Below are 26,567 nucleotides of genomic sequence, written 5' to 3' on the forward strand. Positions count from 1 at the left end.
CAGCTGCTCTCTCAACGCTGGCCGAGCTCATTTGTCTCTGCACAGGCGGCGCGCTGGGCCCGGCTCCGCCCGGGCCCGCCCCGGGGCAGAGGCTGCGCGGCCGGGCCGGCACAGGCGGCCATGGGGCGGCCGTGGGGCGGGTGGCTGCTGCCCGTCGGTCTCCTGCAGCTGCTGGGCCCTGCCGGCGCCTGCCCCTGCCGGGACCCGCGGCTGTGCCAGCCCGTCACGGGCCCCGCCGGCTTCGAGGTGCGCGCCCCGGCCCGGGCGGGCGCTGGCGGCGCAGGCGGGGCCGGGCCCGGCGGCAGCGCCGCTCGCAGCAAGTGCCGCGCCCCGGGCGCCGCTCTCGAACGGGGCCCCTGCGCTTGGCCCAGGCCGGACAGGGTCCCCAGGCAGTGCCCCCGGGCCGAGCAGTGTCTCCGGGCAGTGCCTGGGTCGGTGCTGCTCCGCACTCGGCCCCGGCTGCCATCCGTGCCCAGCGGGGATGTGCCGCTGCGGGAGCCGCGGGAGAATGCTGCTCCTGCTGAGAAGCGTTCAGGGATAACCAGGGTGCTTTTTACCCCTTTTCCAGGTATTCGTGTTTGATGTGGGGAAGGAAGCCTGGAAATCCTATGACTGGTCCAAAATTACCACTGTGGCGGCTTTTGGGAAGTACGATCCTGAGCTCGTGTGCTATGCCCACTCCAAAGGCGCGAGGGTAGTACTGAAAGGTTGGTTACACTGGAGAAACATGGGTGTTTATGATACGTGAATAAGATAAGGTACACAGGGCTATATTACCTTGACATTTTACATTCAGTTGTATGCAGAGTATTAAAATCATTAAGAGAATTAATTAATAAGGCTTTAATGAACCCTTGACATTTTGCACGTGCTGGTATGCAGGGTATTGAAACCAACAGTGGATTGTGCCACAGTAGTAACCAAACCATCCCAGTGACATCTTAATGAAAGTTCTCTTAACAGGGAGCATCATTGCTATGGGGAAAGAGGGAGGAAAGAAAAAGCCGGATATTTGGGTCTGTATTCTGGATCTTATGTGGAGTACACAAAAGACAATGTAAGGAAAGGGATTTTAAGTAATTAGTATTTTGCACTTAAATTAATCCCTCTGTATTAGGAAGTGGTTGAGTTTTAAAACGTGCTTACTCAGGAACTCTGTGCAGGTACAAATGTTGATTAGAAAGACAAAGTTCATTAGCTTACATGTTGTAAATACCTTTTGGCTCTGTTGAGAAAAAGCAGAATCCAGGACTACATTGTGGAAAACAGCAAATGTTAAACACAAAAGTAGCTTTCCTCTAAATATGACCAGTTCAAATGCTAAAAGTACTTTGATTTCAAGAAAGGTAATTTACAATAGCTAAAAGAATATTAAGCAGAAGCAAGAAGATTAAAATTATAGAAAAAGAAAGGAACTTAATTTTAACACCACTCTCTCAAAGAACCTTGGTAATCTTTTTTGGGGTAGTTTCTCAAAATTATGCTCAAGGAAAAAATGAACTCCTTTGTGTTTTACCAGTATTGATATGGGCATTTTTAATGTTGTGTTTAAATTTGTTGGTTAACTAAAGACAAACTTTTCCTTCCTACTATTACTGTGGTGCAAATGCATGTTAACTCCTGAAGGCCTCTTGTCCAGGTGATGTACCTCTTCAGGAAATTGTTGATCCTGCTAAAAGAGCAGCATGGATATCCCAACAGGTGGATCTTGCAAAAAAGCAGTATATGGATGGAATTAACTTAGATATAGAGCAAGAAGTTAATGAAACCTCCCCTGAGTATTATGCATTGACCGAACTTGTTAAAGAAACTACAGATGCTTTTCACAGAGAAATAGCTGGATCACAGGTAATAATAATGTACTTTATGCAAACATTAAATTTATTCTTATGAAATGTAAGGACTTTTGGCAGTGCTGTTTAGCAGATGAAAAAGTTTATGCAGATCTAAATATAATATTCTAGTGAATGCTTAATTATGGATGTTAGCTGTGATATAATCTTGTAAGAATCACTCTTTTTGACCTGTGTGAATTTCAATGAGAGATGGGCTTTGCTGAGATTTGTACATACAATGTTACTGCTATGTGTGAGCTGGCAGTTTTTAGTGTCCCTTAATGAATTGTTGAAAGTAGGGCAAATACAGCCTGCTGGGGCAAAACCTTGATAGATTTTTGGTAAACCTATCATGCAAGTTTTCAAGATTTGCACCATGCTTCATATTTTGGGGGGTTTTCACGTTATATTTTCTTTGGTGGTATATGTTCACTAATGGGGTACTCACTTTATTATCTTGCTTGTTTGATCATATGAGCAGCTTCTTCTATAGTTCATTATTATCAAGATGTGTTAAACTACCATTTGGGAAATACTGTCTTTAAAAGTCATAGCTTTTTTGGGTTTTTTTTTAGGAGATAACAAGGGCACCTAAGTGCCATACTTGGTACTAAATTGTGCATTTTTCCTTCAGGTAACCTTTGATGTGGCTTGGTCTCCAGCATGCATAGATAAAAGGTGCTACAACTACACTGGGATTGCAGATGCCTGTGACTTCTTATTTGTGATGTCATATGATGAACAGAGCCAGATCTGGACAGACTGTGTTGCAAAAGCCAATGCTCCTTACCTGCAGACTTTAGTTGGTGAGGACAGAACATCTCCCCAGGAGTCAGAACATTGCCATTTGCTCACATGAGTAGATAGAAAAGAGGGCTTTTTCTCAGACAGGTTTATTTTGCTATTGTTGCAGTAAGGCTTTGAGTGTGTTCAGATGTGTGTTGTCAGGGTATGAAGACAGTGTCCCTGGTCCTTATGCAGGGACAGACAGACAGACCTTCAGCCTTGTGTGTTGGTCCCTGTAACCTCAGGAGTGCAAAGAACGCTTTTGGAATGACAAATGGCAGCCACAGCAGTGGTGTCTGCCTGGGATTGCAGAGAACCTGAAACATTTCTCTCATCTTTTGAACCTCTGCTCAGGGCAGATGGTTTTAAGTGTGAGAAACTGGAGCAGTTACTGGGATCTCAGTAGAGCAAGCCTCTCACTCACTGGAGAGTGCAGGTGAAGGCAAAGGACAGCTTGCACCTTGGCTTCTGGGTATCATGCAGTGGCTCTGGCCCTAAATTAATTGTAAGAATAAAAAGCATAGGAAAAGTAAAGATGCATGTTAATTTTTGTTTCCCTCAAAACTAGGATATGAAGAGTACATTGCTATGGGCATTGATCCTAAGAAGCTTGTGATGGGTGTCCCCTGGTATGGCTATGACTATGTCTGCCAAAACCTATCCACGGTAAGGTGAAGATTATTTGGTTGCAATCAAACTGTTAATTTTTTTTCCCTGGAAAGATGTAACTAGATTTTGGTAATCTTGTTTTTGGACTGGGAAATACGGTGGTCTGATGGATAAGAGCATCAAGCTGGGACACAAACCAGAATCTTTTGCTTGGCTGATAATTCATGAGCAGTGTGTTACGAGACATTTTAGATCCTTAGGCAGCCTGAACCCCATGACATCCAAGCCCTGTGTTTGGGTAAGGAGCTATAAATGTTATCTCTATGAGAAGAGATGAAGTCCAAAGGCCCTACAACACTTGTATGTGCCTTCTGAACACCACTGTAAAGACAGCTGCAACAACCTGTAGCAAACCTACGACTGTTACAGCATAGCAGTTTATGAGGTCTCAAATATTACTTATGAAAAATGTAAGGGTCAATTAAAGGTGGAAAAGATAAGACAACTGTTTAAGCTGAAGGGCATCCATCCAGTCCTGCATTACTGCAGATAAAAGAAAATGTAGCTGCTTTAATTTACTTTATTCTACAAATAGTATCTGCTGAATTTGCTTGAAGATTTGGAATTTTTGTGGCCCTCACGCCTTTTGTGAATTGTTCTTGGCTGTTCTGGAGTTGAGGGTATCTCACCTGACACTCGTGGCTCCCTGTTTGTTTTCCAGGAGCATGTTTGTTCCCTCCCCAAGGTGCCTTTCCGTGGGGCTCCCTGCAGTGACGCTGCGGGGAGCCAGGTGCCCTACGCAGCCATCATGAAGCAGGTGAACAGTTCTCTCTCAGGGCTGCTGTGGGATCAGGTGCAGAAGGCTCCATTTTATGAGTACAAGGTAAGAGTCTTTTTCCAAGCCCCTGAGGTGTGGAGTAAACATTCATGAACCACAGATCTTTGACTATGAAGTTATTTGGGTTAGATTCTTCCTTTTATGTTTTCTACGTTTTGGTTTGGTTTGGTTTGGTTTGGTTTTTTGGGTACCGTAAAGGATTGCTGCAAATTTGTCTTGAATTCCTAGTCTGAGAGAGGGATGCAGTGCCTGAAGACTACAGGAATAATAACAATCTCTATTACTTTCTAGTCTTCTTGAAATACTGCATCATGTCGAAAAGGACATTTTGGCACAAAGACATCCTATAGCTCCATCCTTCACTGTTAGAGTTACTTTCATGAGTTGATAAATGATTTAAACTAAAAATTATTCTGAGATGCTCTTAATTTTGTCTAGCTTGATGCCTTGTGTGCATGTTCTCTTCTGCATTTGTTTTCTACATGGACACAATGAAAGAGTCCATAAATGACTGTGCTTACAAGAACACCACAGTGTGTCCATTTTGTCTTGTTTCTTTAAACATTATTTAAGTTTCATATGTTGGTGATAAAAAGATGTTGTAAGCAATGACCAGGTAAAAGCAGCATAACCTTGATAAAATTTTATAACCTCCTCTAAAACCGCTTATTGCTTAAAAAACCCACAATCTCAAACTAAATTCACCTGTTATCTTAGATACTGTATCTGAAATTTTAGCTGTATTTTTAAAAAATATTAAAATACAAATTAGATAAGCCTTTTTATCTAAATAGATTCAGTTAAATTGTGTCACTGCTTTATAACTAATATTCTACAATTTTAAAAAAATCCAAATATTTGGCTTAGAATTTTTAATTGTCCCATGTGACAAAGAATTGATAAATCAGGAAAATATTAAATAAATCTACCTAGCTTGTTTCTCTCAGTTTTTAGTTGTACTTTTAACTGTGTTCAAGAGAAAATGTGATCACTGAGACTGGTATTTAAATGTTTTTCTAGGATTCTGTTGGTCAGTTCCACCAGGTATGGTTTGATGACCCTCACAGCATCTCTCTAAAAGCAGCATATGTGAAGAGTCGAGGCTTAAGGGGCATTGGCACGTGGAATGGAAATAGTCTTGACTATTCCAGGGAAGCTGCAGCAGAACAACAAACTCAAGCAATGTGGCAAGCTCTGACACCATAAGAACTGTGTAAACCCTTGATTTAGAATGATGAAAATTGGTAATTTTTTATTTTGGCTTACAATATCACACATTTTAACTTTATATAAATATATTGTGATTAAAAAAACTTTAAAAACGAGGCAAATCAATCTTGTTGTTTTATATGCAAAGCTGTATTTTCATTCTTCAGAAAGTTCCATTGTTGCTTTGGAACAACAATCCTTGTATCAGTAGGTTTTTTTAAGACTGCTCATCTTTTTAATTTTTCACACTTACTGTAAGTTGGTTAATGCTTGCACCCGGTGTGTGTCTGGTAACAAGACCAATTGATGGATTTACAGGGCAGTCTCATAATGATGCTTTGCAAAAGCTGCCAGGTGCAGCAAATACTTATTCCTGTGTTACATGGTGCAGTCTCAGCCTTCTGACTTCCCAACCCAAACAGTATTTTAGCTAAGTCACTCTAGAATCAGATTAAACAGAATACTGGAGAGACAGATTATTGATTATATCCAGCTTGGTTATTCTTCTAGATGAAAAGATTTTTATGGACTGAAGAAATTACATAACATGAACTAGTTGCTGTTAAGATTTATATCAAAGTTGTTGTTAGAAAGGAATATTCAATAAACTCCAGTTTCACTGTGCTTATGTATCACATAAATTCCGCAGTTTCAAAAGCTGAAAATCTCTGACCTTAGCTTGAAGAAGAAGCATTAATATGAAGGTGACTTGGATGATGTTTCCTTCCATTTCAAACTACTTTACTTCCTGAAAACTAGAATTCAGAAGCTCATTTAATAAACTGCCTATCTATTTTCCCACATACCCTAAGATTTATTCAGTAGCTTGTTTTTTGTTTTTATGGGGTGTTGCATCTGAGATAACAGGAGATTATGGTTTTTTTCTAGTTCATATTTTCATAAAATCATTTGCCTAAAGAAGTTGTATAACTTTTTAAAATACACATAGTGATGTAAAGATTAGCTGGTATTTACAGGATTTTTTTGTTGAATAAAATGCTGCTCTCGATAATGCTTGTAAACAATGTTCTCTGTCTGTGCTTTACTTGTTTTACAGCTTACAGCCCACACTGCTTGTCTGCTTCTCAGAACTGTTTCACAACCAGATTAAAGTGCAACTGGGCCCTGCTTAAGTGACTCCATTAATTAAAAAAAATTATTTCATTAGGTAGATGTAGTCATTTGTGGGCTTGGTGGGATTTTTGTTTGGTTTGGCTGAGGGGCTTGGGGTTTTTTTGTCTGGTTGGTTGGGTTTTTTTGCTTGCTAAAGAGTTACCACAGTATGGCAGCATTACCATAATGGCTACTGGGGCCAAGACTGGAAGACTTCATCTGAAGTGTCTGCTTGATATTACAGGGGATGGAAAGCAGAAGGTGAAGCCTGCTGCTCTTACAGAAACTAAAAAATTCCCTTGATAAATCAGGTGGCTTTTCACTAGAACACCACTCTATAAGTCTTAAGAGAAACTCCTACATTTTATACATACATATATATATATATATATATATATATATATACACTTCAGAATCTTAAATGCTTAAATACCGTGCAATGGATATTTGCTGAACTGAGAGTCTTCTGCTATGAATATCTGACCTGCAAAATTCTGAGGGCCAGCTGACTTAATTACAAAACTCTCCTCCCTGTAGCAGTCAAGAATCATGAATTAACAATACTATACTTTAAATTTAGGTGCTGATTTTCCAGTAGCTGGTAGCCTGCTTTCATATCTTAAATAAGACACAATTCTTAAATAGAGAATGTGAGCTTCAACCCTGAATTAAGCAAAAGTGGGTGTAGTTTTAATAATTTATTCAATCCTTTAGCACTAAAATCTTTGTTAAGTCCTATCTTTAAGAAAATAAATTGGATAATGGGTGGTTTGACTCAAGACATTTCTAACTTAGTTCTTCTGAGAGCTGCATAATTTTCTTATCCCATAACTTATTTCCCATGAGTGTTTCACTTCCAGTTATAAATACAGCCTTGATAGCTTTTTAGCTGAGATTAATTTCTAGCATGTTATTCTTCTGCTCAATATAATAACATCTGGTTTGCAAAGAGGCAAACAGCAGAGCTAGAAAAAATTCCTATGAAGAGGATTCTAATTCCTCTTTCAGAGAATTGTTAATCTCAGGGCAGGCGTGATCTTGGAATTAAGGAAAGGCAGAACATGCAGGAGTGTAAATTGGACCAGGATCATCATTTTACTGGCCCAAGAGAAAGCTTGCAGGCAAGCTTTCAAACTACAGAATACACTTAATGTTTTTGTGCCTTTCCTAATAAGAGAGGGAACAAAACCAGCTAGATATGGAAAAAAGTGAGATTATCTGAGATTTTGTTTACGCTTCATAATAATACAGTAATGATACATTGGTAATTTATAGATAGATGTATTTATAATGACAAAAACATTCTCCAGTAAATAGCCAAATAAAGTGTTGCTGTATTTCTACAGAAACTATATTTTAATAATGTCTAAAAAATAGAATGTGTGAGCCTGAAAAAAAGGACAGGAGGTTATAGATTTTAGGTTTATTTCTTGGTAGGTATGTAGTTAATCAAAGAACATCAGCATGCCACTGGCATGTTACACAATTAACTAATTTGCACTTTAAAAATAACAGCTTAGTTTCAGCTGTTACTAGCCTAAACTGTATGTTTAAGTAGTTGACTGATCTTACAGTGAGATTTAAAAAGAAGTGAGCTGCATTACCTCAGTAGCCTAGTATACAAATTCCACAACATTTATATAGTTAATGCCTTTTTACAAAATTACTTCAAGAACATACAAATTAATGCTCTGAAACTCTCTTTCCCATACACTAGAGAGCTGTACATTTCACAGATGTTACCCATGTCATCTTCTTAAATTCCTGATTTTCTGGACTGGAGAATTAAAGCTGAATGAATCTTCTTCTGGGTCAGTTCTGCTCTCAGTGCTTGTAAATCAGATGTTGCTTGCTTTCTCATCTGCAAAAGAACCCATCATTTAAGGAATGCCAATTTAAGAAGGCTTTTTTTGGAGGTGACATGCATATAGGTTTATATAACTAAGACTGAATTTTATACAGGATGGCTGAATACAGAATGCATCTTTCATCTGTGAAATTTTATGTGTCCTAGCACCACTTTGTTCTATAATTTGCCTTGATGTTTTGGAAACAACTGCAAAAATAATTGTTCTTTCCACTCCTTGCTAGACAATGGAGGAGTCATAATAATTCCAACCACCCTGGAGTAGCCAGTGAACAGGAGCATGGGCAATCTCTGTGATGTAGAACACTCCTATTTCAAGCTTTCAGAGCTGGAAAGCTGTCCAGGGTGAAGGCCTATACCACCTCTTCCCTCCAAAAAGGGTCATAGTCAACACTGATATGGAATAAAGCAGATGAAGAGGTCTGCAATCTTCTTAGACAGCTTTTTCTCTTTCTTAGTTTTTTTGGGGGACTTTTTTCATTTTTTTTTTCCCTTTATACCATTTTTCTTTTTTTAGCCATGGTCTATTTATTATTGCTCAGTGCCTCACCACACCAGGTGTATTTCTTCAATTACCTTTTGAATGAAATGGGAATTTCATGAACAAGATTGTGAACCTTAGCTTACATAGTACACTGAGTATCTAAGTTGCTTGGATGCCATACATTCCAAATCATCTGATAACCTGCGTCCTGGAGTAATTTAGCTCAAATGCTAAAGTCACAACACCTAACACCTTAATACTAACAGCATAAAACAAAAACTGTTTAGCAAATATTTACATCATCTAATAATTGAGAAGTTCTAATTTTTTTCTATACATTGCCACATTTTGACTGTTCTAATAAAAGGCACAGTACCTTAATTTCTATGAGGAGTCTCATTTTTGTATCCTCTAGCTTCCTCCTCAGTTGATGGAGTTCGTGCTGCACTGTGGCAATCCGGATGATTGTGTAATTCTGTGTGAAACAACAACAAACCTCGAGGTGCAGCATTAGTGCATCTGTCCCTCACTGGGTGTTCCTTCACCACTCAGAAACAATCCTCTAACAACCTCTTTCCAAATTCCCTGCCTGCCCAGCTGGCTGGTGCCTGCCTGGCTGCACGTCGCCCTTGAGGGCTGGGGAGAACCCTTTGCTCAGCCTCACCGCTCTGCAAATCCCAGCTCCCTTCTCAGGGGGCTGCCCACTACAGAAAAGGACCAATAATGTATCTGAGCATAGCCACAACACAATGTCAACCCTACTCCTATTTTTATTTCGTAGATATTTCAAGATAGCTCCAATAATACATGTTTGTATATAATATACACTCTTAGATTGTACATGCACACATCTTTCAGATGCAAGAAAGGGACATCTATTTTTCCTAGGCTAGCTTCAGTTTTGTTTTCAACAGCCTTGCTTCCATTAATGCATTTAGAAAATTAGCAGACACAAGTGTTGGAAAGGGTGTTTCCTCCTTTTCTTTTATCTTTTTTCTTTTTAATCCCTCTGAACTTCCTGTGAAACTCACAGTTGCACAATAGTTGAAGTGCAACCACTTCAAAAGCTACAGATGTGTTTTCTGTGCTCCAAACATTCACTACCTCCTTGTATGAAATCTTGGATGATAGAAACAAAGTAGAACTGAACAATCCATTAACTACACTGAACAGAAGGGGATTTTGTTACAAAAAGGTACCAACAGAAAGCAGAAAGAAACAAATGCTCAAACTCAAGCACTTCTGCAGTCTTTTGGAGACAAATGGCCTGAAGGAACTCTGTCCCTCAGATCATTGAGCTAAAGGTAGTTTACAAGTTATTGGTTGGTGATAAATCTGTTACTTTAATTTATGTTTTATACAAAAAACCCTCGGACTGTGAAAAAAGAGATAATAAATAATACAAGCAAATACCTTGGAGGTTGTTGTTTTGTTTGGTCGTTTTTGGCTATTTCTGGCTTCCAGTTGCAAGAGCAATTTCTGGTGGCAAAGCTCTAAATCTTGTTGCAGTTTGTTTAAAGCGTCCTCCAGTGAAACTGTAGCTTTCTTGGTTTCAAAGTACTTCTTCTTCCATTCCTCACGCACTGCACAGGAGAACAGTAACAGGGTTTGGTCTTGTTCACCTTATCATAAGGTCTGCTTGAAGGCAGGCATGACAGCTCATCCCACAAGCTTCAGCTGGCCAATGCACCCACTGAAACCTGGCAGGAGGTTTCTTTAAAATAGACATGTAGCGAAAAAAATCTTCATTCAAGTTACATTCTCTCTAAATGCAATTGAATTTTCACATAAACCTGCAACAAAGGGCTCTGTCTGTCCACTGAGATAAAACACAGGGTCCAAACCCAAAGTTTATTCAGCCTGGCTGTTCTGCAGCACCTAGGTGCTCCTGTGAAGAGTGGTATGCCCAGCACAGTCTGAATTCCACAGCTCTACTGTACCAGAAAATGTAGCATTGTAGATTTAAGCAAAATTTATGCTCCTCATGGACAGAGATTTGGAACAGCTTCAATTTGACATCCCAAATTATAGGGAACAGTCAGTTACCTTTACACTTCACTATGATTCTCCCTGTGTTGTCAGTGTGCTATCAAGAGGTGGCACATAAATGCCCCTGAATGTGGCAGTCTTATGGCCACTGCAAATCTGCAGTGTCTTAAATGAATCCCTTCTTTCAAGGCATAGTTTATGGGAGCAGCACAAGTGAAACTTACCCAAAACAGCTCAGCTGTTGGAGGATGACTCTGTGCCAGGTAACTGAGAGTGCCTGTCAGCATGGCACTCTTAGGAGGATATTAAATACAGGCTTGGATGGCTGTTACTGCAGAAAATGCTCTTTCCTTAATACCTTGTAAAGAAACATGCTTGCTATGTGCCCTTACTTACAAAACTCTTCAGGTCTGATTAAAAAATAAATTCAGAGGTACAGATGCTTGTTGCACAACCTGCAGAAGCTGTTTGAATCCTTGTGAAATAACCTTTATTTTACCTAACTGGATAACATAATTTAAGGCAATGCAGGTGCCATTTAGGGCTTATCTCTACCTTGAATTGCAGCTCCATGCTATTACAGAGTTACTGCTTCACACACCCAAGTGTGGGGTTTTTAAACACAAATTTCCCAGGTTGTGCAGCCATGTCCTTAGAGAATAACTGAAAGAATGATCTCTCCTTTCAATGAGCTACAAGTAATATTTGAGACTAGTAATGACTTAGTGACATTTAAGCACAAAGAGAAAGCTCTCAAAACATCAAAATTATTAAATCTCATTTCTGTATAACTGGGATGTGACTTAGGGAAGACAGTTTTAAGTATAAACTTGAAAATAATTTTATGAAGAATATTTATGCAAAATTTCAATGAGATTTGACCTTGTTAAAAACCAAAGTTTGTCCAGCTTGTCACAACAGGCTTGGAACTTCATGTCATAAGCTGAATACCACTGCATAGGAGGAACAAAAATTATTATGCTGCAATTTACCTGAAGCCCTATCAACACAGTACAAGCCTCTTGTAAGCTAAAGGCAGGATTAGAAAATGCCAGGCTGCCCTGGGCCTCAGAGAAAAGCCTGTAGTAGCTCTCTGAGCACTGCACATACATGAGACAGAACTTGAATAGTTTAGGAAAGCCAGAACAACCTTAACTTTATAAGACATGCCACAAAGAAAAAAAAAGTGTAAGGAAACATTGCAACCTTGAATATTTCTAGCATGATATTACACAAAATTAGTCTTCTTGGAGCTATTGGTTAGCAGACTGATCTCTGTGTAATTAAGCTCACTGACAAGGAGACAAATATTTTCACATTGGTTTCACTGTAATTTCTCAATCAATCCAAATTCCAAAATAAATTAAAAGTGTACCATGGTATCCCCTCAGCTTATTTTGCTCCAGTAGCCCTTTAGCTTTTTTTCTCAGTTCTTCTCTAGTTTTTTCCATGCGCCTTCTGTCTTCCTTCATTTGTTGCAGTTGTTCTGCCATCCTGTTTTCTAAAGATATTACAATTATATTTAGCAAGCATTTGAATACTCTAAGTACAAAGGATCAGTCAAGACTTTTGTAATGCACTCATCACAAATAATGCCAAAAGCTCTGTCAGAACAAGCAATAGAAACAATTTCATTTTAATCAGGTTTCATTTTAAGCTAACTTTTCAGAATGGCTGGTGCTTTAGAAAAAGGGGGAAATCCAGCATGCATCCAGGCATGCACACACACATGCAAACAAACATATTTCTGTATGTTTAGACAATGTATCACTAAAACTATGTAAGCAAGAAATATATTCACTCCATACATTGCAAACTCTTCTCAATGAAGCCTAAAAAGCCTCCAAAAGACTATTTCCTGCTTAAAATACATTGCAATAGAAACTGTAGAGAAATCTTGCCTGAAACTCCAGCTTGCAGGACAATATCTGAGACTTTCACTAGTCTGCAACAATAGGTCTAACACTTAACTTCTCACTATCGTCCCCCTCAGCAACACTACTTGTGGTTTTCTTTGCTACATTCTCACTTGAGCCTGCAGCATTTAATCTGATCTCCCTCCTTTTCTCCTTCCATCCACTTGACAAGTTGGGTTTTCTAGTGCTGGGAACCTGCAAAGCTCTAGGACAGTCCATGCAATCATAAATACCTGGAATTTTCCATTAATAAATAAAAATTTGTAACAATACTGTGAATTAATGCATGTATAGTGTAGGTATTTATGTCTTCGTTGAGTCTTCAGTCTTGATTAAAAGTTCACTTCCTTGTAATTTCTTGGAATCGTGTACTCACTTGCTGCCTGAATTACAGGAACTTGAGCTGGATTTACAGTAAATGCCAAAAAAGGTGAACTAGGAGCTGAAATACACTCTTTTGGACAAGTAAGATGATTTTGCTTGTTTTCATCTGCCTATAGAGTCAAAAGACACAACTATAAGTACATCACCATAATCCTGAATAGTTACATTAGATACATGCCCTGAAAGTGGCCTGAGTGAAGGAGAGGGCTGAATTTGACTTCAGGCAGGATTTTTTAGTCTGTTACCAGTACCCATGACCACTAAATTACAAACAGCTGGATCTCTGCAAACAAAATGAGAGTACTGAACACTTCATCACACAGAACACACAGACAAAACTACAGATTATTGCTACTGGTTCTTGTCCATGCCCACAACCCCCAAGTTACTGATAGTCCCATGCAAGACCAGGAGCTAAGGGCCTTAAAATGGCCACCTGGTTTGTTAATTATGAAATCAAAACCTGCCAACTTCTAAACTAAAATCTGTAATTCTAGATTTTAATTGTTTAGAAAGATAGTTGATATTCATTAGAAAATCTAAGCTAAGTAGCACAGCATGAATAAACTTTTCTCAATTATTCTCAAATCTTTCATATTTATAATGAGTCACCAGTCTTACAAAATGAGACTGTTTCTAGGTGGAGGACTATATTTATTGCTCAAGATTACTAGGAATGTTACCTTGAAAAACATACCTGATTATCCAGTTTTTCACCAAGAACAACTCTAGTCTTCTTAGTTCTGTTTTGCTGCAAGCTAAGATAAAATCAAAAAAACAAGTGAAAGTTCACCAAAATGTTTTTTTCCCTCCTTTTCTTTCATTTATTTGAAGTCTATAAAGTAAGTTTGTATTGGTGAATTAATATTATCCATTATTTTAGGAGATGTATTATTTGCTAACCTTTGTTTTTTGTGGACATAATCTGTAGTTTGGTCTTCCCTTATTTTAAGAATTTCAGCACCCTGTATTCTGCCTCTTCTTAATTTGGTATCTTTTTGGTGCTCATTATTTTCCATGTTTGCTAGTTCTGTGACAGGATAGTGATGACAAAAATACATAGATTACACTTGCAAAAATCAGGCTGGTTTGACTGTCAATGACTGGGCTTTCCAACCTGTATTGGAAATTCAGTGAATCAACACAGCAAGTGGTGTTATCTCTAGGATTTGGAAATGCTCCATAAATAACAGAAGAAAGAAATCAAGGGGGAAAAAAAGGTATTTTTGCTATTAGAATTTATATCTGACTGATTCCGGTGATTAGGCAAATGTATCAACTACAGTAAAGTGTTTCTCTATATCAGCACACAGTGCTAATGAAGGACCACATCTCTCTGAAACACATCATCATTATTTTTAAAAAATGGAATATTGCTCTCATCGTGCTATTCCAACTTACACTTTAATTACAGATTTCTTAAAACTTAGCTTTACTTTGCTTTAGCAAAAAGACAATAACAAACATGTGTACCCTTTTGATATTTAACGTGATTTTGGGGTCTTTGGTTACCCTGGTCTTGTTCATCACTCTGGTTTACATGAGTGAGAGCAGTTCCTTTGGCTTTGTCATTCCACCTAGGAGCATTGCAGTCTTCTTCATCTTGGCTGAGATGATTCTGCTCAGAAGTCTGTAATACCAGGTCCCACTTTCCAGACCCCTGGTCTGCAGGATTGGAATGACTTGGTGTGAAGAGAGATCCATCAGATCCACTTTGATCTGTATAGTAATTGATAATATGTCAGAGATATTATTTACTGTATGGTTAACATTTACTGTAAATGTTAACCATAATATTTATTTTTCTTCTCATTCATCACCCTCCTTCACCACACTGGTTAAGCTTACCTTTTTCTTCAAACTGTTTTTCTGGAATCCTGTTGTTATTGTCTTGCTTATTGTTTGTGTGTGAAACTGGAACAGGCTCTTTCTCACCCCATTTCACAGGACTGGGCACTTCCACATTTTCTACCTGATGCCTGCTTTGTATTCTTTCTAAAAATGGTTTGCCTTTTTTAGGTTTCTGTTGGGAAAGGCTGGATAATCTTGATCCATGACCAAACCTATTAACTTTTTCACTAATGTGATGTTTCTGTTGAGGTGATGATAGCAATGGATAAACATCTTCAAAATAATCCACTCCAGGTAGTAAATATAATTCAGGATAAAGTGCCTGAAATTGCAGATTATATCCATCAGACACAAAGAAAATGTGCAATGTAAAGTTTTAGAAAATGGTACCTTACACTCAGTACTTACATAAGGAGGAGCAAATGACTTCAGTTCCAGTTCTGTTTCCTGCTTTGCTTTCACCTCAGAAGATAAAGTATAGAAACATAACAAATAAAATACTTTTTTCATCAATAGTGTTGCATGTGACATATGCAATCTATTGTCATTTTTTACATACTGCATTCTTTTATAACCATCACCATAATCTGTAGTGGCTTTATGGAGTAAAAGTATCTCAGAGTAAATTTGTATTTTCTGACAGAGTTCTGCAACTTTGTCTATTTTTCAAAATCTTAATCAGACCCACAAGATTACATGCACGTACTGAATGGTTTTTTATCCTTTGCACCTGATCCAACAGTCCCAGGAAAAGAAAATTTGCAACTTTCTTTATCAAAAGTTGCTTCAAGCTGAATCTGGACAGAAATGCTGAGTCTCATGTAATTTTCTCTATTTCCCTAATACAGGAATGCAAAATATGGAATGTATATGGAAAAAAAAAAGTCAAATATTATCCTATGTCTTCTTGTATTTATCATTTTCCTTCATATTCTTTTTGTGACATACACTTTCACATTTAAACAGTTGTCCTGAAAACAAAGTCTAAAATAGTCAATATATATTTGAAAGATGTGCTCCAATGTAAGGAAAAGAAATCTGAGCTTACATTCAAATAATTATATTGAATTAAACACAAAGGTTCTATATAAAAAAGGAAGAGCAAATGAACATGATTTTAGTTTATGTTTATCTTTTCATTTAAGAGACCCCTGCTTGCAAGTAGGGCATAGCTCTTAGTTCTGCTTACATTGTTAGAGTTGTGAAACAGAAGACTAAGGGGAGAGAACACTCAACAAATATTTGATCATGGAGATGTAATTCAATGAGGTTACCATGACCCTAAACAACAAATAAAGCAGTTGGTTTATTGCTTTACACTTTGCTATAAAGTTAAACATCAAGCAACTGTAAATATCTCAAAGAAAAACTGTATCTTTCATTTGTCTCTTCTATAAATCCTCATGTAGTTTACCAGTACCTTTAATTCTCTATTAACATAAAATATTTTATTCATTTGCTGACATTATAAAGGCAGGAAAATTTCTCCATTTATCTCTGAACTATGTGGGGATGAAAATGAATCATCTTACTTATTGTCATCCAGTTAAGAAGGCCTCAATTCACTGAAACATATGAATACTTTCCAATTTGGATTGTATCACACTCTTTTAAGTTTCTTTTCATGTATTTCCACCTAGTTTTTGCAAATCACTTAGTATTTATTCTAGTCTCTGTGAGAGTGATTTCAGTGATAATTCAACTAGAAATGAAATAAAGAAAGGCACCAAATTTCCTGCTTGTAGTTAGTTTCCAAATTCATGAGAAAGAGGTGAAATGAGACATGGAAAAGGTATTCTATACTTACATAAATGACTTATATCTTTGTGTGTTACATGAACAAACTTTCAGTTGGACTAATTTTGAAGTTTATTTAATCTTTAGCTATATTTTGTAAGATATATATGTAGAACTGATGGAGGAACAGTTATGATTCACACATGTAGGGGTTTCATTACTGACATCTCAGGCTGTATTATTGGACTAAACAGTGGAACTTCCAGAGAAGCTTTCATTCAGAGAATATCTTAAATGCTTTTGACAGGTCACAGCAGGAGCCATTAGAGGAACTCTGACTGACCTTCCATTGCACTTTGTCAACTGAATAATCCCCAACCTTGTACAGGTAGTAATGGCCTTATGGGTTTGGGTTTATTTTAATGCAACCAGATTTGTCATATTTAACCCATGGACTCACCAAAACCATTATATTTTCCCTGGATGGTGACTAATTACACCTGTTGCTTTAAAGGGTACTTGTAATACAACTGTCCAGCTTTGGCCTTGCACTTGGGGAAGCAGATATGCTCTGATAAGAGCTTAGGCTGCAGCATGTTTAAAAGAAATACTAACAGTGCCCCTAAAATTATCTCTACTTTATGTGATATTATTTCATCTGCAGGAATGAAATCTCTGCTTTACATTATATAACAGAAAAGCATTAAAGAAAAAAAATTAACTTACCACTGCTAGTTTTTTCCCAATGCATTTTAAAAATCTGAATTTATCTGCGACTGTCACTCCACCCAGGTACTCTCCAAGCCTCTCCCGCAGCACTCGTAATGTGATGTGAGGAGACACCCTAGAATGTTGTCATTCATTAATACATCTGTAAGACCAAATAATGATGGCTAGTTAGTAGGAGGGGGAAGGTAAAGGTCTGTGCATGCTGGCTTGCACAGCCAGAATGACCCAAATTGGGAGCTGTGTCCTAGAACTGAAGCCAGTTACAGACAGGCCAGAGGGTTTTGGGGTGGCACTCAGAACACTGCACCCTAAGGGCTGTCCTAACATTAACCAGCAAGACTCACCTTGTACACACAAAGGGAACACATGGAAGCAGACAAAACATGAAATTTACTTCTTCAGAATGCTGTTGCTCATCTGCAGATGAATAACAACACCACTGGAAGCTACAGTCATGCACTTCCATACAAGTGACACAGTTTCATGGGCTGGACCAGGACTGTTGAACATTCCCTTCAAGCATCCAGGGCCAGAGGAGCCTTCAGCACTGTCCACTTCAAGCAGCAGGCACATTCCTTTGCTTTGTCTTTTCCAGCACAAATTCACAGTTGGGTGTGTGCATGTGTGCATGCAAATGTATTTTAAATAAAAACCAAACACTGCAGTATGAACATTTCCACCATGATTTGAGGATGAGAATGTTGACACAAATATGAATTACATCATTTAATGTACTACTTGAAAGTATGCAAATATTTAGGTAATGAGCTCAGTAGAAAGATCACTACAGAATAAAAAGCATCTCTGCACAATAAATCCAAATGTGCCAGAGGCATACCAAAGCACTGCAGCACAGCACAAGCAATTCTAATTGTTCTAAGCTGCCATATAAGAAACCAGGGAACAAATGCAGGCCTGAGACTGTTAATCACCCACTCTGATTAAGTGGCAGGATGATTTTGGCCCAGGCAGCTCTGACTCCTCAAGCAATGCACAGACACAGCTTGGGGGACAGCACGTGCCATTCTCAGCAAACAGTACAGACAAGAACCTGCCAGGTCTTCAACATTACCCTGTCAAGGTTTGTTTGCACTTGCAAGCAGCCCTTTAGGCCTTCAGCTCACAGCTCAAGCATGTAGTAAAAACACTGCCATTTTCATCTCATGAACACCATGCTTGCCTTGTATTATTTCAAATACCCTGGACTTAGAGGACCCTCCTCAAGATCATAAAATGTCTGCAGAGTGGACACATCTACAATTTATAATGGGGGAAAAGTATCTAGGTATCCAGATCCTGAGATATAGGGCAGAAATTTAGCTCAAAATTGTTTGCCAGTGCAGCTGCTAGGAAAATGCAATAATATTAGTCTGTCACTTGCTGCCACTGGCTGGCACAAAACAGTCACATACAAGTCACTTGCTTCAGGGTGTCCCTTTAAAAGCAATGCAAACTAGAGCTCATTGCAGGCATCTCATCCAGAAAAAATAAAAGTTTGGCTTCTGTGGTGAGGAATGAGGAATGGAAAAAAAAGCTCACATAGGCTAAGAAATCAAGTTCATGGGAACAAGAACTCAGGGCCATAGAAAATTACACCCTTAACATCTTCCTCTAATTTCACAGCTAATGGAAGTGGCCTGTACTTTGACCTAAGAATCCTTTGGAAAGCTGACTCAGACAGCACTGGGACTGTCAAGCTGACTGAACAACAGAGCCATCAACAGGTCCAAGTCACAGGAGTACCAGTAATTCCCTCTCCTGGATTATAATAAAAGAAGTTTTTAAAATTTTTTTTGTTTTTAAAGACAGTGATTCACTGGCCAGGTACGAGTTATGTTGATGCTAATGTCCTTTATCATTGCATAGTACCCCTAGAAGAATTAATTAGCAATTATCTAGCAAGCAACACTATCCAGGTAGATACAAACCCACTGAAATCAGTGAGAATCCTAGTTTAATTTCATGCCTCAGTGAAATAAATTTCCACTAGAAAATATAGGGCAGTGGCAGATGTCTATGACATTAAATTAAGTTACCACTTCACACCTGTATTCTGCACCTCTGCTGCAGACTAGAACAGCAAACAAAATGAGTTTATGCTCTTATTTTCTCTGGTTTTGAGCAGCCTTTCAAAAGAAGCAGCTGTGAGAATGAATGCATTCTGCCCTACATGCTCCTACCTGATTTCTGTCAGTCTTTTCAGCTACACTGTATATTGTCTCAAGTGGACAATACAAGACTCAATTTAAACTAATTAAAACCTCTATTCCCTGCACTTTTAGCTGAATTGACAGGTTTTGCACAGATGTAGACAAGGTGTATGTAAAATCTCAGTTTCAATACACATCTTTACATTATTTGATTTTTCTACAACTTGTCACCACACCAGATACTGAATTTTGTGAGCAAAGTGTTTTAGGAGTATTAAAAAAAAAATCAAAGTTTTGACAGATGAAAAATACACCTCCTTGTGCCAGGTTTGAGCCTAGGACTGGGAACCAGGGTATTCTTTCACTAAGTCCTTTAAACAGCTACCTGAGAGCACACACAGTGCACAGCGTTGTGCACAGCCTTTCACTTTCTTCTTTCAAGATGAAAGAGGAAATGCTGCTGGTTCGTGGGCTGTAAGGCTTTCCCTTGAGCAACAAGGCTTCAGCTCTTTCTCTGGACTGAGAGAGCTCAGATCACCCTACCCCTCTTCCTGGGAACTGACAGGCTATCCAATCTTCATCAAGCCGTTCTCTTGAAGGCTGGCCCATTGCCCAGAAGAATTCCAGCTTTTGATAATCAGACTCAAGGAGACAGAAAGAATGTAAGATATGATTTTACAATATAAATCTTTCTACAGAAATACTAACACTGCTCTGGAAGTGCTTTTCAATGTCTACACCATGCCTGACACAGTACAAATTAACATAATGCTGGTTATGGTCACCACTTACACTCCAGACATTTCATTAGACAACAAGTTTCTGCTGCAGATGTAATTGTGCTCTCTAGAGCAACAGTTGGACTAAAAGTTGGACTGAAGGACAGTGTGAAGGACTTACCATGTACATGAAACCTAAAACCCCACTCACCTTATAAATCCAGCTGAGACAAATTTGCTAGTAAGAGCTACAGGAACTGTATTCAGCTTGAAGTTCCACACTTCTGCTGGGACACAAAAAACATGAAGTTCCAACAGCTAGAAAAAAGAGCAGATGTAAATGTATTATCATCCTCTTCCTATACACTTTGGTTTTTTTAGGTGGACTTCCAATTTGTGTAGCAGGAATGGTTCCTTTGGTACTAGCACAGGGACTAGAACAGTGAGGCCCTGTCTCACAGTGATGACTAGATGGTGACAACAGTGACAGCAGAGCAATTTGTGACTGAGTGCCAGCTGAAATAAGTCACATTAGAACAAGCTCCCCAATGGAAGTGAGATAATGGAGAGCCTGTGCTACTGCTGCGTATCACTGTGACAGCAATGGAGAGATCTTACCAAAACCAGTTGACACTCTGGAGTGTCATGACTACAAGAATCCCTCAGCTGAAATCCTACCTTTGTTCATCTCATAAAAAATGCAAAGCCCTGAAAGCTTGATTCAAATAGCACCACAGCTTGACTGTATAATCAAGAAAAAAAATTTTAAAATATTTCTGACTGTTTTAAATAATATTAGCTACCTTGGAAACACAAAAATATTCCTGCGAATGTCTGCAAAAAGAATAACTAAGCTGGCTCTGAGCAAGGTTCATTTGGGCTGTGTTGAGACCTGTGGCAGTTGTTGTACTGCTAATTTCCAGCTCTTGGTATTTTTAGTAAAACTCAGATAGTATTGACAAGGGTGATATACTTCCATTTAACTAAAAACCATGCAAATAATCTATATTAAATACTTCCGCAAGTGTTGAGTTACTTAATATGAACTAGAAAATAATTCTTTCTACATATACTATTTTAAAAGCAGGTATTCTAGAACTTTAATGTATTCTTACATTTTGTTTGTGAAATCTAAAAAATCTGTGTGGAAAAGCACAAAATCTCTCACCTGTGAAGTTCGAGGTCTCATTTGATTCAATGACATGTTGGTCCCTCTGTGTGACCACAGCAAATGCCAGGAAGGCTTTCTAATTTTCTTTTTGATTGAAGCATTCTTTAAGAATGAGTTTCATGATAATCTGTTGTGACAGAAGTTACTCCATAAATATCCTTTTTTCATTTACTGATCTTCATTCCACTTATGAAAACGGAAGTCGTGTGCTGAGGCAGGAAGCTTCCAGCTAACTGCAAACAGAACCAACCACACCTTCTACACAAGTGAGTGTCACCTAAGTAACTGGGGGAATTGCTAAATCATAGCCCTGAGCCTCTGAGATCTGCCCTAGAGCATTTCCTCTTAACATTTCCTCCCCTTTCATAAAAATATGAATTTGGTAGTATACAATTTTCTATACAATTCCATTGTTTTCCTAAAGACAGAGACCTAAATCCCCATAAAACAAGATTCTTGCAGGACCTGGATCTGATAAAGTGATGATTATTGTGAACTGCAGCAAACACATTGTGCCAGCCAAATGCAGTGTTCTGAGGAAATGTGACTGTGCTGGGCAACCATGGCAGGAAAATACTTCCATAAATTATAACCGTGGTTCTGTCCTAACATGTTATAGAATCAGGGAACAGTTTGGGTTGGAGGGGACCTTGAAAGGCCAGCTAGTCCAAGCCCTGCAGTGAGCAGGGACATCTCCCACTGGGCCAGGTTGCCCAGACCCCCACGACCAATCTTGAATGTTTCCAGGGGTGGGGCATCTCCCACCTCTCTGGTTAATCTGTTCCAAGCTTTTACCACCTTTAGTGTAAAAAACTTCTTCCTTTCACCTCTCATCAACCCTCTCTTAGTTCAAACTCATTCACGTGGTCCTATTGCAACAGGCCCTGCTAAAATGCTCGTTTCTGTCTTTCTCTTTTTGTTAGGAGTTTCCTTGGTGTTCTCTTTGAAGGCTCTTCCAGCCCCTCTGAGGTTACAAACCTCCTCTGGATTTTCACCTACTAAACTCAGGCGCTGTTCTCCTACTCTCAACAGCAGATCTCTCCACTCCTCCTGCCTCTACCCCAGCTACTTCTAATTCACCTGCTTTTGAGCACGAGTGACCAGACCTTCCAAGTCTCACCCTGGTGCTGTGGAATTAAGATTTCCTCATGTCAGTGGGAAATACCTGCTTAACAGGGTCAGCGTCTTTACTTGCGAGCTCCCTCAAATGGCCCGGGTGTGACACCCACCACTGCCCCGGTCACTGCCCGCCACAGGCAGGCACAGCACGGGCTGCTGCCATTGCTCCCGCCGACAGGGAAGATGCTGTACCTGATGTCACCCCGTGCCCCGCTTCACTGCCGCTCCCGGGCACTTCCTGCAATGAACAGCACCAGAAAACTGATCCTCCAGGCTACAGTCAACACTCAAACTGCTAGCACGAACTAAGTTAGGAACTTCATTCATTGCACCTCAAAATGGCCCCCAGATTGGAACCCAGTGGGTATTACTACCAAGACTCGCAGCCTCGGTGCGAGCGCAGCCCCCCCGGCAGCCCCCACGATGAGCGTGTGAGGGCGGGCCCGTCCCGGCACACGGCCCGGCCCCGGCTGCGCAGGCGCCGCGCTCCGGGCACTTGTGGCCGCCCCGGGAAGTTGTGCTGGGAGTGCTGCGAGTGCCGAGCCGAGCCCGCCGCCGATCCCGCCATGTCGGGCTCCTCCAACGTGGCGGCCATGAAGAAGGTGGTGCAGCAGCTGCGCCTGGAGGCCAGCGTGACCCGCGTGAAGGTGAGCGCGGAGTCGCGACGGGACGGGACGGGGCGGACGCGCCGCCATTTCACCGCCCCGGGGCCGCGCCCGCCGCGCCGGGGCCGGGCCGGGCCGGGGCCGCCGGCTCCCACCTGCCCCGCCCCGCCGACCCGGCTGGGCGGCGGCCACCGCGCTTCTCTCCGGGCTCCCCGGCCGAGGCGAGCCCGGATCGGCAGCGCAGCCGCGTCCGCTCCGCCGCCACCCCTGCCCGGGGCTCGGGCGCTCGCTCCCCGCCGCCCCTCGGGGCCGCTCCCGGCCGAAGCGCTCCCCGGGGCGATGGACGCGGCCCGGCCGTGCCCTCGGAGCGAGGAGCGCCCTTCCCTCGGGCTCTGCGGGGAGCCCGCCCGGGCGGGGCGCGCAACGGGCTGGGCTGGCCCGGCACGGCAAGATGGAGATGTCGCTGCCAGGCACACCGAGTGCATTGAACTCCTGCCGCGCCGGGGCCAGACCGCGCCTGGCACGGCAGAGAAACCGGGCAAACTGCAGATACCTACCGCGTGTCAGCGGAAGATGCAACTTTTTGAAACTTCGATCGCTCTATTGTAGGAGTTCAGAGTTACAGCAAAGAAAAGCAAGATTTTTTTTCACTGATCAGTTATTAGCAAGGCACAAGCATGCCAAAAACCCCTTATAAGGGTGCTCAGAACCCCGTTATCTCATCATAAGGATGGCTTTCCAAGGGAGCCTGAAATGCGAGTTCAGTGGAGTAGAACATGTTAAACATAGACAGTATTTTTGAATTGCTTATGCCAGAACAAGGATCTTCATATATGTAATAAAGTCATCTACAAGATCTTGCTCATCTGTCACCCTTCATACTTAAAAGTTTACTATGGAAATTAAAACTTCCAAATTAGTTCTCATTCTTACATTGTTCATCTTCTTGTCTTTAAGAAACAAAAAAACTACAATGAAATTATTGCATAAAATCTACATAAACTGTATTGCAGAATAATTTAGTAGTATTCTTTGTACTTTTCAATGTAAAAAACACATCCTCAGTAAAGAGTGTTCAGTGAATTCTAATGCCAGCTTTTATTATAACTAGGTTTCTCAAGCTGCAGCTGACTTGAAGCAATTCTGCCTGCAGAATGCGCAACACGATCCCCTACTGACGGGAGTATCATCAAGTACAAATCCATTCAGACCCCAGAAAGTTTGTTCCTTTTTGTAATTATGTGAACTACTTCAGTATCTTTCAGTGGTAAGTTCTTGAATTACAATTCATAAACTCTTTTATCATTTAAATGAGACAGGCTCTATGAAAGGCACTCAGAAACATCTGACTTGTGCAGGTGGTGTTGGTCTAGATCCCATTTTTGGTCCCTTCTCCCTTTTTCTGGTCACAGCTCTGTACTGGACACGTGCTGGCCATTGGTATTATGAGCAGCACATTGCTGGTGCAGCTTCCACCAGTTTGTGTAGCAGAATGGTGGGACCAGCTACTACTGAGTTGCTCTTTGGACTAACCCAGCTGAACAGTAATTGTGCTGTATCTTCCTCTCTATAAGGGTATTATTTCCCTTTTCTCACTTAGAATTAATGTGGTGAATCCTAATTGTGGCAGATAAAACAGACTTCAGTTCTTAAACTTCTAATGAACAGTTCCAAAAACAGATTAGTGATGGTGGTCCCCAAGAAGAGCACTGACCACTGTGGAAAGGAGATGCCCTCAAGTAAGCTTGCCACTCACTCCACATGCCACTCAAGTAAGCTACTACAGGAGTAGCAGTTTAAATAACTAGAAACAGTGGAATACTCATGTGGATTTTCATTCCTGAGCTTTCATAGGCTCGTTAGCACTGCTGCTATCACCAGGAAGACTACTCACTCACCTGCCATTTTGGTGACTAGATTTTAGGCTAACCTCTTTAGCAAGGTGGGTTTTAGATGCACAATAGTTTCACCAAAATTCAGAGTCCAAATAACTTGGTTATTTTGACCACAGTAAATGCATGATGATTTTACCATGTTCCCTCTTCCTGTTGCCCCTTGACGTGGATCTGTTGGAGATGAGAGCACAGACGTTATTTCAAAGCACCTGATACACAGTTTAGCATAGTTCACAATCCTTACATATCTCATGGTGAGTCTTAACCTTGAAAAATTCTGGTTGTGTAGCTGACTTCTATCATCCAAAGAACTGTAGTTTGCTAGATTTAAATTGTGCTGTTAGGCAGCTTTATAGAAGGGTGACCACAGTCAGATTGGATTGATAAAATTATTCTCCCCTCAAGCAGACTGTAGAAAAGGTACAGATGTGTGTGCTAGCAGAATAACCACGTTTAAAGGCTAGAATAGTAACAGTATAGAAGTTGATCCTTAACTATTTAACAAGCAAAACCACAGCCCACATTGTTTTGAGCTGTGAATTACAACAGTATAACTGAAATGTGCTTTACAGTTCTTGTAGCTTTTACAATTATTTCTGTTGTGAATTTTTGCCAATTACTGCTATTTAAAAAAAACCTCTCGGACCCTACCCTAGTGTGGCTTCAGCTGTAAGCACTAATCCAAGGAAGACATCAGATCATCTGTAAGCAGTGTAAACTGAAAACTTACACAAAGCCAAATAAACTACTTAATCCATGACAGGTACAATTCCCCACCGAGGTTTGCCAAGGTTAGGAAATTCCTGGATGTGGATGTAGGGAAACAATGTTTCCTATCTCTATGTGAAACTCCTTCACTTTGCAGTATCTGTTGCAGGCACTTCCTGAAAAGAGGTGATTCTTTGTGTTTTCTTGATGAGCCAGTAGTGTTTGTGTTTGCACAGTCAGCACCACCTCACTGAGGAGGAAGTGTAATTTGTTAGTTACGCAACAAATTCCCTGCTTTTCAAAGACAAAGTAGAAACCTGGTGTTTTGGTGAGCAGAAAGTGACTGGGAACAGCTGCTTCTTCCACTCAGCAGTTTGGTTTCAAGGAGACACTAAGCTTCAGTTCTTCTGTAAGAGCTTTGATTATCTTATTGTATCTTTGAGCATGACTTCATTTAAAGTTTATTTTTTAAACTAATAAAACAGCTGTGGAAAAAGAGGATATTTTTTCCTAAACAGCTGTCCATGGCATACTCTTGAAATATGCATTCTTTGATTTGCTTCATTCAGCAGTGATACCTTTCTAACTAGATTTTGGTTTTGTTTTTCAGATCTTTTAGCATCTTTTCCTACCTGCTGATGTGTGTATGGGCAGAGTGCCTCAAGGAGTGGCCTGGTTTGAAGTCTGTAAAAAAGCTTAGCTTTAACGTGCCAAATCTAACTCTAAAAGTGCTACTGTCGTCAAACTTCTTACCATCTACCTCTCCAGATGAACTGTATGCTAGTTACGTACTTCTGTTTCATACGGGAATCACTTTTATATGCCAAGCAAAAAATAAAAGTTTCTTGACTTA

At 40.2% G+C, this 26,567-nt stretch overlaps 3 protein-coding genes across 5 annotated transcripts; 2 read left to right on the forward strand and 1 right to left on the reverse strand.

Annotated features, from left to right (window-relative positions):
- Window positions 1-105: 105 nt before the first annotated feature.
- On the forward strand, window positions 106-6,448 carry CTBS (chitobiase). Of its 2 annotated transcripts, XM_063165801.1 has the most exons (8): window positions 120-246; window positions 569-707; window positions 1,640-1,848; window positions 2,470-2,641; window positions 3,190-3,287; window positions 3,952-4,113; window positions 5,089-5,312; window positions 6,335-6,448. In XM_063165801.1, the coding sequence occupies exons 1-7, from the start codon at window positions 121-123 to the stop codon at window positions 5,272-5,274; spliced, it is 1,092 nt and encodes a 363-aa protein (XP_063021871.1). In that variant the 5' UTR covers window position 120; the 3' UTR covers window positions 5,275-5,312; window positions 6,335-6,448. The 2 variants fall into 2 exon arrangements, with proteins under 2 accessions (XP_063021873.1, XP_063021871.1); XM_063165803.1 differs by having other exon boundaries at window positions 106-246; window positions 5,089-6,405.
- A 1,207-nt stretch (window positions 6,449-7,655) lies between these two features.
- Window positions 7,656-22,892, reverse strand: SPATA1 (spermatogenesis associated 1). Of its 2 annotated transcripts, none has more exons than XM_063165800.1 (14): window positions 22,699-22,892; window positions 21,385-21,514; window positions 20,428-20,534; window positions 17,345-17,462; window positions 15,290-15,343; window positions 14,879-15,203; window positions 14,504-14,749; window positions 13,934-14,060; window positions 13,728-13,788; window positions 13,023-13,140; window positions 12,106-12,231; window positions 10,155-10,324; window positions 9,118-9,216; window positions 7,656-8,251 (listed from the first exon to the last, which is right to left on the reverse strand). In XM_063165800.1, exons 2-14 carry the CDS (start codon window positions 21,418-21,420, stop codon window positions 8,147-8,149), a joined length of 1,692 nt encoding a protein of 563 aa, XP_063021870.1. In that variant the 5' UTR covers window positions 21,421-21,514; window positions 22,699-22,892; the 3' UTR covers window positions 7,656-8,146. The 2 variants fall into 2 exon arrangements, with proteins under 2 accessions (XP_063021870.1, XP_063021869.1); XM_063165799.1 differs by lacking the exon at window positions 22,699-22,892 and adding an exon at window positions 22,553-22,637.
- A 102-nt stretch (window positions 22,893-22,994) lies between these two features.
- On the forward strand, window positions 22,995-26,567 carry GNG5 (G protein subunit gamma 5). Its single transcript, XM_063165805.1, has 3 exons — window positions 22,995-23,153; window positions 24,223-24,378; window positions 26,325-26,567. The coding sequence occupies exons 1-2, from the start codon at window positions 23,073-23,075 to the stop codon at window positions 24,346-24,348; spliced, it is 207 nt and encodes a 68-aa protein (XP_063021875.1). The 5' UTR covers window positions 22,995-23,072; the 3' UTR covers window positions 24,349-24,378; window positions 26,325-26,567.

Source organism: Melospiza melodia, chromosome 11 (genome assembly GCF_035770615.1).
Source record: "Melospiza melodia melodia isolate bMelMel2 chromosome 11, bMelMel2.pri, whole genome shotgun sequence".
In the NCBI taxonomy this organism is placed as follows: Eukaryota; Metazoa; Chordata; class Aves; order Passeriformes; family Passerellidae; genus Melospiza; species Melospiza melodia.